The sequence below is a fragment of the Miniopterus schreibersii genome (genome assembly GCF_964146895.1).
Source record: "Miniopterus schreibersii genome assembly, chromosome: 3".
NCBI lineage: Eukaryota > Metazoa > Chordata > Mammalia > Chiroptera > Miniopteridae > Miniopterus > Miniopterus schreibersii.
The window spans coordinates 70313754-70328776 of NC_138103.1; the positions used below are offsets into that span (position 1 = coordinate 70313754).

Below are 15023 nucleotides of genomic sequence, written 5' to 3' on the forward strand. Positions count from 1 at the left end.
TATTGGTTTTTTCCACTTTACCCAGATGTCTTCCAAAGTCAGCCTCACACTTTTAAGCAGTTGCCTATCAGGTGTCCACTGGCCAAATTTGGGACAAAGACAATGCAAGTAGTTCTCCAAACTGAGCATTCATCAGAATCATGGGAAGGGCTGGTTAAAACAGATTGTTAGGCACCTAAAAACTGAGTTGCATTTCTAACAAGTTCCAGGTGATAAGGATATTGCTGGTTGGGGATAACACTTTGAGAACCACTGCAGTAATGGATTTTTTAACTAATTTAAAAAAAAATCCAGAGTAAAAAAAAGTGAAGGTGTGGCTGGGGAGGTGTTCTTTAGAGAATATCCAAAATATATAGAAGGGATAATAGAATTACATAACTATCATTACGCCACTCGCAGTGAGATGATTCAAAGCAAGGAACATTTATGGATACTAAAACTAGAAAGAGAACACCTTTACAGCAAAGCCGTACCTGATGGTTACCACCTTAACCAGCTGATCAAACTTAGTGTCACCAGTAGTTTAACAATCTGATACATGATTCCAGTATGAGCATAAGTTGTACAGATCCCCTATATTTTTGTCAAAGTGCATAACCTGAAATTGACTATACAATCAATCAGACAATCTAGAATGAGGGACATTTTACAAGACAAAGGTCAAGACAATGCATGCCCATGCCTTGAAAAACAAAAAGTAGGGCAATTGGTCTAAAAGGAAAAAAATGAATCTAGAGACCCTGGACTGGAAAAAAGTTCAAGATGTTTTGCAACAATTGAGGAAATTTGAATATGTACTGCATATTATATATGGATTTGTTCATTTTTCTTAAAGATTGTAGTTATGTAGGAAAATGACCTTAATTCTTAGATGTTGATGAAGTATTTTAAGGTGACATATTTACACCTGAAATTTGCTTTCAAATAGCTCTGAAAAAAAGGAATGTATTGCTGTACACCCACACATTTATCACACATTTATAATCCTTCCCCCACTTTTCTCTCTCTTCAGCTGCAGTTTAATATTTGCCTACATAAATCACTAGAACTATGTATAGAAGCCAATCAAGTACTTATCCACAGAGAAAACATTAACTGTTTTAAAAAGGCTATTTACAGAACTAATCTCCAATGCAATTAAAAATCACCAACATAAAGATATCTTACAAAAATTTTTAAAAATAAATTAATTAGGAAATGAGCACTTAACCTCTTGATCAAAAAGGACCACAAAAGATATAACCTGAAACTGCTGAAAAGTAGTACTTTCAGAAGCAAGCTATCTCAGAGAAAAATGTATAAAGGCTTTTATTATTAAAATACATTAAGTATTTAAATTAGAAAATAACCAATAGAAAAATAGATGGTAAGTTAACATAAAAGCTAAAACTATAAAAACAAAGGTGGTAGAAATGATGACGCCAAAAATTGATTCTCCCTAGCTGGTTTGCTCAGTGGTTACAGCATCGGCCCGTGGACTGAAGGGTCCTGGCTTCAGTTCCGGCCAAGGGCACGTACCTCGGTTGCAGGATCCATCTCTGGCCTAGTCGGGGCAGGTGGGAGGCAACCAATCTGTGTGTCTCTCTCACATTGATGTCTCTCTTTCTCCCTTGCACTCTCTGAAAAGCAATGGAAAAAATATCCTTGGGTGAGGATTAAAAAAAGAAAAGAAAAAAAACATCGATTCTTTCAAAACATGATAAAGAACAGCCCTGGCCAACCATGTCTGATATAAAAATCCAGAATGGATAATAGAAGTAGAAAAAAAAAATCCCTAATTGACCAAAAGACCATGGAAAACTACCATTTAAGCAGCTCCATACCAAATGACTTTATAGTTAATTCAGTTTTCAATGAACAAACAAGGATTTCAAATGATAAAGACTTGAAGATGAAAATCTCTTTAACCTACCTTTAAGGTGGTAAAATAGACAAAAACCAAAAAAGGTAGCAACAAAAACAGCCATTTTCCCAAATGAGATGCAAAATTTTAAAGATGAAATATTAACAGATTAAATATCACGAGCAAGAATTCATTACACTTTAGGAAACCTCTAACATGGAATATTGTATCAAAAGAAAAAACCCTAAAGATATCATAAGCTGAAAATGTAAATGAAGTTCCACAGCTTGCCTATAACAACTCTAAATGAATAGAAAAATACTTAAAGACTAACAGCAAAAATATTAAATGGTAAAAATACTTGTGATGTCCCCTCTTACTATGGCGAATAAATGATTTAAGAATACATATTAGGCCGGACCAGCATAGCTCAGTAGTTGAGTGTTGACCTATGATCCAGGAGATAGAGGTTCGATTCCTGGTTGGCACATGGTTGGGTTGCCGGCTTGGTCTAGTTGTGGGGCGTGCAGGAGGCAGCTGATCAATGACTTTCATCATTGATGTTTCTGTCTCCCTCTCCCTTCCTCTCTGAAATCAATAAAATTAAAAAAAAAAACCAACCTATTAGTTTACTTTCAACATTATTACCCTTGCTTTAAAAAATAATGATGAAAAAAGAAAAAAAACTTGGGATGTCCAATCCAGGAACAAGACATGGATCTACCTATTACCAATGATTATTTTGGAGGTTCTAATATAACAAATACCATAAACATTAAAAAATAAAATTTTTGGATTTAAGGCCTAGAAAACTCCACTAAAAACAAATCAAGAAAGAAAATTGATGTCAGCTGGGTAAGAAAAATTCAACTAGCAATAAAAATAAAGTGAAAATTAGATTCTATTTATAATAATGACAAAAAAACCTTAAACCCAGTAATAAACTTGACAACCCATCACTCAACACTCATTTGTGGAGAAACTGATGCTAAACCATTGGTAGACAAAAAAAATAAACTTGGCAAGAAAAGTGCAGCAATTATATAAATTCTGACATTGTATTTAAGGGTATGCAACGAGACTTGATGTAGAAAAGTGCTTCCGGGTAGGAGGACAATGTCAGTCCATTTGAAACCAGTGCATAATGTACATAATATACATAATGTACAGCAAAATCTCAAAAGCTTCTTGGTAACAACCTAATATTAAAGTTCATATGTTTGAAAATTGCCCCCACATATTTGAAAATAGTGGTAGCCTTATCTTACCAGGTCATATAGTTTTACATTAAGTTTATCACAGGAAAAATAAGATCAGGGAGCAGCAGATGGGCATTGATGTTTCAGTTCAGTTGGAGGTGATTTTAATAACATGGTTCTGGCATGAATAGGCATCCATCTGGAAGAATCCTACCTCATACCACAGTGATTAGAGATCTAAATGGGAAATTTTTTTAGTTTTAGATGGTATTTATGGTTTTCAGATGGAGTTGACCTTAACACTGAAAATCCAAAAGCAACTACAGAAAAAAGTAGACTTAATCATATAAAAACTTTAAGTGTCTGCATGGCAAATGACAGCAAAAATAGTCAAAGGGCAAGTGACAAACTGGCAAAGCCTTACATATTGATGTTAGTAGACAACAATTTATTCAAGTAGCCATTAGAAGCATAAAATAAAACAGCAAACAAGGTAGAATTTTTTTTTGCCAAATTCACAGAAATTGAAGAGAATGATTACTTTAGTTCTGGCATGACTGGAGAGAAAACAAGCACTTTTGCACATTGATGACATTGAGAAAGTCATCTGGCAGCATCCGCTAGAAATGAGAACACACTCTTTGCAGAACACAAGTGTACATAAAAAAAGACATGGTATTTAACGATAAACAGCATTGTCTATAGTGGCACAGAAAAAACCTGAATGTCAACAGGAGACTGAATACATTATAGCATACTATGGAATATAGGTAAGGCCTATACATGTTAGAAAGAATTGCTGAGTATGTAGAATGATTCCATTTTTAAACACCTCCACAATTTACACCCATGTCTATGTTTATAGAAGTCATGATAGGATACATCCCAACTGTTAACATCCTCCAGGTAGAGAAATTGAGAAGTTGGGGGGGGGGGGGCACAGGTAAAATAAACTTTTAAAGATATAGTACTTTTGTATATTTAAGGAGCCCCTTTTACTTTCTCAACCAATAAAAAGTCAAGTAGGTTAGGTTTAGAATTAAAGTTCTTATTTTTCAAAGTTAAAAAATTGATACTAAATTTGGTAATTTAAGAAATAGTGGTAAAAGTAGATTATTAGAATTACTGGCAGCAACCACCACAAGAAACAGAAGACAGGGGGACTGGGGATGAGGTGGCAGACTTTTACTTGAGTAGAACCAAGCAGGCAGCAGATTCTCTAAGATCACTGGACTTACATGCAGTATGCCCTATGGAACTAAGAGTTTTGAATGCCTTCATGACCTCAGTTATTTATATTAAAGTAAAAGCCAGGTACATAAAACAAAAACCATATAAGCAACAATTATATATATTAGTTGGGTCCCCCAGGTTAATTGAAAGCACTTTTTATATTCTATATTCCCCACCATGTCTTTAACACACCTTTTAAGGTATCCTAGAGTAGGAAGTAGCCACATTCAAATGAATTAAGGTATAGGTAAAAAGGACCACAGCTTTATTAAAAGTAAGTCAATGTAACATATAATATATACAGATAGCACATGGTGCCAATTGCATTTGCAGGTATTACAGTACTCCAACTCAAGTTTACAAGTTACACCTTCGCCACAGCCTTGGCTAAATCTTGAACTAGTGCTGAATTCAGCTGTGCTAGAGTGCTGATTTTAGCATGCTTAGACGTGGCATACTTGTTCTTGATAGTCTGGAAGAGAAAAGAATACTAATTAATGAAAGAAAAGAGGAAAACATAAGATCCAGTGGTACAGGTATTCACATAAAACACCAAGTCCTTAAAAATAAGCTATGCATTTGCAGGGATGAAGTCTTATTTATTTTATTTTCACTTCCCCACAACATCCTGTCACTGATTGACTTACCATGTGCTTTGTAAGCCCACGATTCACCATGACTATGTTCTTAGCGAGGTGTTGCATGACAACAAGAAGGGAATCTTCAGTGTATGACAGGTAATGCTGTAGAACTGGTGTCTGACAATAAGAGTTACTGTTAATAATGCTTATCAACAATGGTTTTCATAACATTTTTAGATGTTATTCAAGAGTACGGTATGGAGATGGATACTGTATATGCTTAGAATTGAAATTTAAGACAAGCTTAAGACCCCCTCTTCCCTGGGCACTCCTTTCATGCTTCTCTAGGATCCCGTGCTTATACACTAATGTGCTCAAACCGATACACTTGTAATTGCTAACTTGTCCATCCCAAACCTAGACTCCAAATTCCTTGAGGCCCACTTTCTTATAGTTCTATTCCTAGGCCTAGAGTAGCACATGGCATAGAAATACTTGTTCAATCAACGAATGAATAAATTTTTAGTATATCATTTGACCGGCTCATACTTCTCCACCTGTAACGAGTAGCAGCTGCTCTGTCTTTCTCAAAGGGATATAGAAAGATAAAACTAGGCAATGAAATGAAAACATTATATGAAGACATCACAAACGGGATATCATTTTTAATCATTCCCTCTGTAGATGCCATATTTGGGAACCATTTGAATTGTCCTTTAATGAAAACAGTTCTGTATTCAGGCAAATACTATTTACAATTTAAAAGCTTAGGGCAACCTAAGTCTGTGGGACAGAGCTTACCCATTCACCATTATCGAGAATTTTCAGCGCTAAACAAAAAGCTCCTGCTGCAATCTGAGAAGGAGGAAAGTGCACCATATCATAGTCTAACATAGTTAGTTCCATCAGGTATTTGGCCAAAGTATGTTGCTCCACATCAACCTGGAACAGAATCCACACACAAGTCACTGAGCTTCTGTCAGAAAACTTTGCCTTGGCAATAACCAGTATGCCCATAACTGTAGCTACAAATGGTTTCCTATAAACTCTCAAGTGCAATTACCCATAGAAGGCCTTAATAATATTAAACATACAGCCTAAATGGAAATAAAGAATATGCTTGTGTCCCTTTCCCATCTAGTTAGGTATAAGACAGTTGAATTACATCTGCTTGGTCAGCAGGATTCTCTAATGTACCACACCAAACGTTCCTCAAGAGATCTATACCTCTCCAATCTTAGATGCTCTCCGAAGGAAATGCAGGGGTAGAGGGCGACCCAGACAAAAATTTAAAGCTCTCAGAATCTTCATTTCCATCTGTCTGATTTGGAGCTTAGTGTAAGTGTTGTCAGTCACAAAGGCAAAGTCACCGATTTCTGGAGGGTACATTTCTTCATATTTGCTGGCAACAAACATGGCAGTGACACCAACCAGCTGCAGCATCTTCTTGGGCACAGAATTATTCTGCAATGGGAATTTCAACTGGATGAGTAAGTAATATGTATTTGAGGAGACACAGAGCTATGAAAGAGGTGGGAAAACATACTGCCAGAGCAAAATCTCTATGATACTCGATACAGATTTTAGCTGAAAAGGTGTTTTTTTATGACTCAGGCCCCTGGAAGGAAGAACCCTCAATTATGGAATTAAGCTCACCTGCATGAACCGGTCAATAATGGAAACAGTCATGTACATGGTCTCCTGCAGTAACCTAAATTTCATTTGAACCTGCACCAGCCAATCAATTAGGATGGCTCTCATGTTTCCAGTGACTTCACGACCCAGAAGGTATTTTGGTCTGACTGCTTGCTCTTCCTGCAGAAGAAATGCTGATTTTTATTAGAAGCAAGACTCCAGGTGACATTTCTGAGCAGAAATATTAGTCACCACAGAATAGCTCTGGAGCATTTAGAATCTAGCAGTAATTAACTCAATTATTCATATGGTCACTACAAACAGCTCTATCACTGAAGGAAAAAGTACAAAGACATTAAATAGCACAGTGTGACAGGTTTTTCATATTGGCCGATCTACATTCACTTTTCCATCGCCGCTACTGGCCCACGCCCTGTACCCACTTCTTCCCCAATAGAGATCCCCTACTATCATCTCCAATCTCTTCTCCTAACTCTAAACCCAGACTTGAGCTTTATGAAGTAGAGAATAGCAGCAGCTCTCAGGTCAGCTGGAACCCATGTGCTACCCTTCTCCTGCCCCATGGTTTAATCCCCCAAAACACCATAGATAAGGAGAATGAACCATCAAGGAGCAGCACATACATCTGCTAAATCCACTTCTCTAAAGTTAGAACAAACTTTCAGAAGGGAGAAGAAAACCAAAGCAGAAAGCTGGTCCTGACGAGGAGGAAGTCATCTTGCAGGACAATCGTGTAGAAAATGGAGATGCCCCAAAGAAACAGGCCAGAGACTGATGATGTTAATGATGCCAAAGGAAGAGCACTCATTACAAAAAATTGGGTACATCTGGTAACTGTATAGCTTATATTAGCATACAGAATGCCTCTTTTTTTGGGGTGGGTTGGGGGGGGGGAGGACAAATGCCACTAATGGAAAGTTTCAAAAACTTTAGTTTTTGAGTGTACTCTTGGACACAAAGAATAGTTTCCCTGATATTGCATGCACATCAGCCACACTGACCCCCAAATGCCTTGTATTGAGGTGATCAGCTACAATGACCCCAAATGCCCTGTGTTGGGGTGATCAGCCACACTGACCCCCAATGCCTGTGTTGGGGTGATCAGCCACACTGACCCCCCAACGCCTATGTTGGGGTGGCTACAGTTTTTCCATCCTTTCCTCCTTTACCATCTACCTCCTGGCTGTTATCCTCCTTAAACCCAGAGTCTGGGACTTGCCAGCTCCTAACTGTGATGGATATAAATATATCATTCAATCTGCGGACTTCCCCTTAGAAACAGCCATGGTAGTATCTACTTTCACTATCAACTTTCCTTGTTCAAAATGGCAAATAAAGACTTCATTGGTTTGTTTAGTGACTTTCCCCCCCTCATATTCCATGAAGGAGAATTTGAAAGTGGAATATACTGTTAAATGTTTTTCTCACATCCTGCTTGAGTTATTGTAAACTGTTAATGGAAAATATCTTTAATAATCCTAGATGGAGTTTAGAAAAAACAAAGATCCTAATCATAATACTGACCTCAAGTTGTCTCAGATAAGTATAGATGTCTTTCACATATTCACTACAAAGGTTTGGATCAGCTCCATCTTCTGCATCCACATCATTCACTGCAAGAATTACATCAGAGAAAGCCTGACACAGATATTCTTCGGCAGGGGCACAGCCAGACGTTTCCATTGGGCTTGGAGAGGGATTATCAACCTTGAAACAGAGAGACCTTTTGAATCAATAGTAAAGAGGAGCATACAATCTGGGAATAAAAATCAGATTATTGGTTCTAACTAAAGAGATCATTTGCTGAATAGTCATGTAATTCATTTCCTTAAAGAAAAGTATCTTTTTACATTTATTAGATTTCTCTTCAGAAAATAATTTATATGAAGTGAAATGCCAAGTTGAGTGAGCCAATTTGAAGTCAGCACAATCTAAATGTGAACAGGTGAAACAGAGAAGCAAATAATTTCACATTCTGGACGTTCCTCCAAAGGAAGTTGATAAGTAACAAATCTCTTTATTAGTGTCCTGTAAGTTACTCCAAATGAATTACACATCAGTCTTTCACCTTTATTTCAAAACATGGGCTGCGTGTCACTGCTCAAGAGAACACAAATTCTGTCCTGACTACTAATTAACTGACTTCATTAACCATTTCCTTCAAACTCCAGTTACTCCACTGTTCATTCATTGAACACTTTCTTCAAGCCAAGCTCTGTGCTAGGCACTGACTTCATGATGTCCTCAAGGGGCTTTGCATTTAGAAGAAGCAAATGAAATAAGGACAGTTATTCTAGGAACAGTAATTGGGGTGGGGGAAGTATGGTAAAGCTTCAGGAGTTGATATCGGATATATTTTGAAGGCTTAAAAGATTATTAGCTAAAAGAAAGAGAGTGGGAAAGGCATTTTCAACTAGTGTGAAAGCAAAGGCAAGAGTCAGTATAGTATGGGACTTTCAAGGAAACCGCAGGTAGTGTGGCATGACCAATTAAAGACTGTGCATGCTACAGGTTTCATGTGCTATGTCCAGAAGGTCAATATTAAAGCAATAGCCTTCAATCTTATACCCTTAGATATAAGCCAGGCTGAATGACATTTACAGAGTTTCCCAACCGGTTTTACTAAGCTTTTAAAATTAGAGCTTCAGGATGCAGTTCATTGTAATTTCAGCAAAGCAGCCTCTCCCAAATGGCTTGTTCTTCCTTCACAGTAGATACATTTGCTTAATTCTTGGTTTTTGAGGCTGTTAACTAACTCATCTTCTCACCTATTCCCTGAAGAGTTATATTTTCTTTCTGCTTTACACCATTGTTACAGGCTTATTAATTATTAATTAGTGAGTAAAAAATATATTAAAGAGAACAATTTGTGTTTCAGTCAATAAATTCTAGTCAGAGATGATTTGTACCAAAGACAGCTCAATCTTTGGTCCAGGAAGCTACCACTTAATACCGTGAACAAAGTGATTAAAAGCATAGGTTGTGCCCAGGCCAGTGTACTCAGTGGGTAGAGCTCAGCCCGTGGGCAGAAGGGTCGTGTGCGGGAGGCAACCAATCGATGTCTCTCTTTTACATGGACGCTTCTCTCTCTCTCTCCCCCTCTCCCTTCCACTCTCTCTAAAAAAATCAATGGAAAAAATATCCTCGGGTGAGGATTTAACAACAAAAAAGCACAGATTGTGAAGCTGCAGGAGCCGGGGCTTGAATCCACCATGTGCCACTGATTAGACATGACTCTAGAACATATTTACCTACAAAGTAGAATACTAGCTAAGAGAGTATAAGATTATGTGAATTAATGCATTTAGTGTTTCACAGAGTACTCTATAAATGCTACTATTATCACTATTCAGATGCTATTCCGTGCATTACAGTAAAATGAGGTTCGGAAAGAAACAATCAACAGACTCGAAAATAGTAAAATAAGTTTACCAAAATAGGCTCAGGAGAAAGTTTTTCTTCTTTCACAGGCTCAGGTTCTGGCTCCGGTGCCGGGTCGGGCACAGGCACAGGCACAGGCACAGGTATGGGCTCCAGTGCCTTTTCCAGAGGTTTTGGTAGCTTTTTAGCAATAACTTTTCCAGCAGCTAAAGTTTTTGCCTCCTGTGGATGAATGGGAGAGAATGGAATGTTTCTCCGTCAGGGTCACAGTTGGAAGGTGGGCTTTTACAGATAAGTTGGATCAGGCAGGTAGTTACCTTTTTCAGAGGCAATTTGGCCTGTGGCTGTTCACTGACATTGTTAGCGATGTCTCCAAGCGCTGTTCTTGGCCGCAGTCCGGCCTTGGAGGCTGCAGCAGTGGCCACAGGCACGCGCTTTGCGCCTGCTATACTGATCTTAGCCTTATTTTCAGCATTAATTTTCGTGTTCTGAAAAAAGCAAGACCACGTAGAGAGTTGGCCCAGACAGGTTAGGGTGAGTCGGGGGTTAAGACGAGCCAAAAGGGAGGCTCTTAATGAGGGAAGTTGGCTGTGAACCAGGAAACCCGGGTTGCAGGGTCTAGGCTAAGACTGTGACAAGTCAGTTTCCTCCCAGAACCTCTACACCCGCGAATAGGGGGACTGCTCGTTGAGTCCCGGCCGGCCCAGAAATACCACGAATTTACATTTGAAAGGAAATAAAAAAGGTCTCCAATTGCCCGCACCTTCGTTCTCTCCGGGAAGGGAGTTAAGGCAGTCGGTGGGAGCCACACAGGGAACCTCCGTCATCTTTTAGAAAAGGCTTCCCGTCGACCCTCCCCCCCTGCTCCCCCAATATTTATCCAAGGCCCCTCCAGACCTCTGTCTCCTCCTCTCTCCGTCGGTCATACCTCCAAACCGCCCCACCATGCCAGGGGCCCACCGACACCCCTATCCTCCTCCCCAAATCCCGGCCTGGGTGTGCTCCCGCCCGGGGGGCTCCGGCTGGCGAGACCGGGAGAGAACGCGCGGCGAGAAAGGCCGCGTCTGTCGAGCGTCGCAGCAGCTCACCCTGGTGACCCGCAGCGCCATGGCTTCCTTTGCACCAGGCAGCAGCTCAGTCGGGAGAAGCAGGACACGGGACGGCCCGGAGGAGCCTGACCTGAACCCAACACAGACCGACAACCGTTCTCCGCAGCACGCCCGGCGATGCGGGCCAGGCCTCGGATTTAAACTCCGCACCGCTCCCTCCTCATTGGCCTGTTCGTGGCACTCGCTCCCTTCCCATTGGCGGCTGCCGGTTCCCCGAGAATGCGTTTCCACGGCGATCCCGCGACGGAGTTCGAGAGGGGGCGGGGCCAGAGCGAGGCTGGGGCGGCCCCGGGTCTGGCTCGGCGCCTGCGCCCTCGGGCCGGGCGAGGCGAGCCTGCGCGCCGCCTGCTGGAGCCCAGGGCACGGCCGCGAGGCCTGGGAAGGGGGCCAGTGGCGCGGCCGCGGGTTGAGAAGCCGGAGGGGCAGCATGTCTCTAGGCCTGTTTATTGCTCACACTTTAAGTATAATGTATACACGCTCCCCCCTCTCCCCACATATACATGTGGATGGAACCAGAAAGGCTGTGATACGCATTTTTTCATTCGCTCTTTCCAGCTGCACTCCGGAGGAACTGAAGCCCAGAGAAGCTTTAGGTGACTTTCCCAGGATCACAAGTTAGTACCGTGGGGACAAAAATGTAGGTGTTTTGGGGGGTGGGGTGGGGGTGGAATCCGTGATATTTCCACAATGCTAATTGTATCATAAGGATATTGCCAATTTCTTAAGCTGCCAGATTACTTCAAATTGTTTTCCAAAGCCAAACCTTTTGTTTTAGCTTTTTGAAATAATTTCAAATAGAAAAACTGTAAACAAAAATATTATAAACATACGTATACCCTTTACCCAGATTCAGCTATCTTTAACGTCTTAACCCATTTACTCCATCACTTCCTTCCTCTCTCTATGGATAAACTGTATATAATTTTTTCCCCCCAGAAACATTGCAGAGTTATATATTACGACCTTTTATCCTTTAATTATGCAGTGTGTGTATCCTAAGAAAAAGAGATTTTCTGTTTCATATCCATATACAGTTAATAACTTCAAAATTTTACTTTATTATATTTTATTCAACCTAGTTGATAACCCATTTTTGTCAGTTGACCTAGTAATATCCTCTATAGCATTTTCCCTCCTCCAGTACATGATCCAGTCTATGATCCAGTCTAAGGTCAGATGTTATGTCTCTGTAGCCTCCTGGAATAGTTCTCACAGCTTTTCTTTGTCTTTTACAACATTTGTTTTTAAAGGATACAGTACCTTCTGCTACTTTTTAAAAATAAAACTTTATTTTGTGTATGGTGGTTTCTTCTGATTTAAATCAAGGTTGTCATTCTTAGCTGTTATACCATGACACAGGTGATAGACATGTTCTTAGGGGATCAACACTGCAGACACATGATGTTCATCTGTCCATCATAAGTGAGATTAAATTTGGCCACTTGGTTAAGATTTTGCCTGATTTCTTCACTGTACATTTACTAGTTTTTTTAAATTGCAACTAATTGTTTGCTAATAAATTTAAGACCATGCTCATCAAATTTCTCCATAGATTTCACATTCCCTCACCATAGCACTTGCTTAGGAACTGTTGAAACTGGTGTTTCATTGCCATAGGCTTCAACTAGCTTGAAGGTGATAAAAAAAAACTTTACCCTGGCTGGTGTGGCTCAGGCATCAAGTGCATGTATCTGGGTTGCAGGTTCGATCTTCGCCCTGGTCTGGGCAAATGCGGGAGGCAACCAATTGATGCTTCTCTCTCTCCCCCCTCCCTCCCTTCCACTCTCTCCAAAAAAATCAATGGAAAAAAATATCCTCAGGTGAGGATTAACCAAAAACAAACAAATTTTGACCCTAGGATGCCAGGCCTTTTTACCAGATTTAATTGAAGACCCCTCCCTGACCATTGCACAGTGCAAATTCTTTTAATCCAGTAGTTCTCAACCCAGGGACATTTTATCCCACAGGGGACATTTGACAATGTCTGGAGGCATTTTTGATTGTTACAACTGGGAAGATGCTAATGGAATCTAGTGGGCAAAGACCAGAGATGCTGCTAAACATCCTACAATGCACAAGACAGCCCCCACCCCCCAAGAATTCTCCAGCCCAAAATGTCAGTGGTTAGAGTGTGAAGCTTAAGATATCATGCTAACTTCATACAACTATGTATATAGACTCATTTCTATACAGAATGCTAGTTATGCTTAATTAGTATAAGTACCATGGATTACCTCCTTTCTTTATAACACTTAAAAACTTGACTTTTCTCCTCAGTGAACTACTCAGTGTTCTCTCCCTTAGCCAAGTTGATAGTGTCGACAGTACATACCAGGCATTTTTGTAGGTGCTAATAATACAGCTCTGAACAAAATAGACAAGATTCCTGCTCTCATAAAGCTTGTATTTCGGTAGGAGAAGGAGAGACTAAACAAGTAATCAAGTAAAGTGAAAAAAATCAGCTAGTACTAAGTGGTAGGCAGAGAATGAAAAAAAGTGACACAAACAGAGTGACTTGGTAGCTACTTTAGACAGTGTTCAGGGACAGTCTCAGAAGGTGACATTTAAGCTGAGGCCTAAATGACAAGAACATTCCAGACAGAGAAAATAGCCGGTGAAGACCCAATGACAAGAATGAGCTTGTCACGTTCAGAAAAGCCAGTGTGGCTCGAGTTTGGGGAAGGGGGCAGTGCAGATGAGATGAAATTGGAAAGGGCAAAATTATACAAGTCCTTGTAAACCAAGGTGTGGCATAATTTATTCTTCAGAAAGATAGCCTTAATCACTGTGGAGATTATGTAAGCTAGGAGGAGGAGGGAGGGAAGCAGAGGAAAAAAGTGAAGCCAGGGGAGCCTTGAAGAGGCTGTTATAGGAGGCCAGGCAAAAGGTGATGGCTTGGGTGGTTCTGGCAGTGCTAGGCGGAAAGGCACGGGCTCTAGAAATGGGTCCTGGTGACTTGCATGTTTAGAGAGAAAGGAATAAAGGATGACTCAGGTTTTGTGAGTCATTGAAACACAGAAGACTAAAAGATAAGCAGCTTTTAAGGGGTAGCAGGTTTGGGGTAGGAGATCAAGGTAACTAATGAAATTGAGCAGTAACCAAAACACTAATTCAAAAAGGCATCATTGCAGCATGATTTACAATATCCAAGCTATGGAAGCAACCTAAGTGTCCATCTTCCATCGATAGACAAATGGATATAGTATATGCATTTGTGGATATACCATGTGGTATATATGTACACAAACACAATGGGATATTACTCAGCCATAAAAAAAGAATGAAGTTTTGCGACTTGCAACAGCAAGGATGGACCTAGAGGGTATTATGCTACATGAAATAAGACAAAGACAAATACCATGTGATTCCACATATCTAATAATATATAGCTTCATTATTCTGCTGTGATTACAAAAGTTTAAAGTTTGATCAATTATCATGTAATAGAAATAATAAATCTATATCATAACAAACATAAAGTTTATTCTAAGTGGAAATCATGAGAGCCTAAAATGGTAATGAGTGAAAAAAATACTTGGAAAGAAAGGGAAGGGAGAGAAATGGGAAGGGAGAGAAATGAGTAAGTTTGTTAAGGAGCCACCACCACCTTTCTTGGGGCAAACGAACTATAAACAGGCTTCTGTTTTGGATACTATCTTAAGCTTGTTTGTTCACTTAATATCTAATCCTTAGAAGCCAATTTCAATAGAAAAAAAGAGACAAATTAATAAAAGCTACCTCTGAAGTCAAGTTTAAAATATTAACAATTCTTTAACTTTATTCAGCCCTTTTCAACTTTCATTTTCACATACAGTATTTCTTTTGCTCCTCATAACCCTGTGAATTTGAGATTTTATTCTGATTTTATGTATGAGAGGAAAAAAAAAAAGATACCCAGAGAGGCTGATTTGTCTAAAGTCACATGGTTTGTATGGGCTAGAACCAGTACCCAGGTGCTTTTCAATACTGGAGTTTCCCTACTTTCCATCTGCACCCTCTTAACCTTCAGCCCCTGCCTTCT

The 15023-nt window shown here is 39.8% G+C and overlaps 1 protein-coding gene across 2 annotated transcripts; it reads right to left on the reverse strand.

Moving 5' to 3' along the window:
• Window positions 1–3469: 3469 nt before the first annotated feature.
• CCNB1 (cyclin B1) lies at window positions 3470–11258 on the reverse strand. Of its 2 annotated transcripts, XM_081133491.1 has the most exons (9): window positions 10982–11258; window positions 10211–10381; window positions 9945–10115; window positions 8037–8219; window positions 6513–6671; window positions 6084–6320; window positions 5658–5798; window positions 4923–5033; window positions 3470–4747 (listed from the first exon to the last, which is right to left on the reverse strand). In XM_081133491.1, exons 1-9 carry the CDS (start codon window positions 11000–11002, stop codon window positions 4640–4642), a joined length of 1302 nt encoding a protein of 433 aa, XP_080989617.1. In that variant the 5' UTR covers window positions 11003–11258; the 3' UTR covers window positions 3470–4639. The 2 variants fall into 2 exon arrangements, with proteins under 2 accessions (XP_080989617.1, XP_080989618.1); XM_081133492.1 differs by lacking the exon at window positions 5658–5798 and having other exon boundaries at window positions 4512–4747; window positions 10982–11092.
• Window positions 11259–15023: the final 3765 nt, after the last annotated feature.

Excerpts from the sequence above, each read along its gene's own strand:
- CCNB1 (XM_081133491.1), bottom strand. The coding sequence starts at position 11,002 with ATGGCGCTGCGGGTCACCAGG. Across the intron at positions 6,672-8,036 it reads CTTATCTGAGACAACTTGAG|GAAGAGCAAGCAGTCAGACC; the intron begins GTCAGTATTATG and ends TTTCTTCTGCAG. Across the intron at positions 4,748-4,922 it reads GTGGGCTTACAAAGCACATG|ACTATCAAGAACAAGTATGC; the intron begins GTAAGTCAATCA and ends TTTCTCTTCCAG.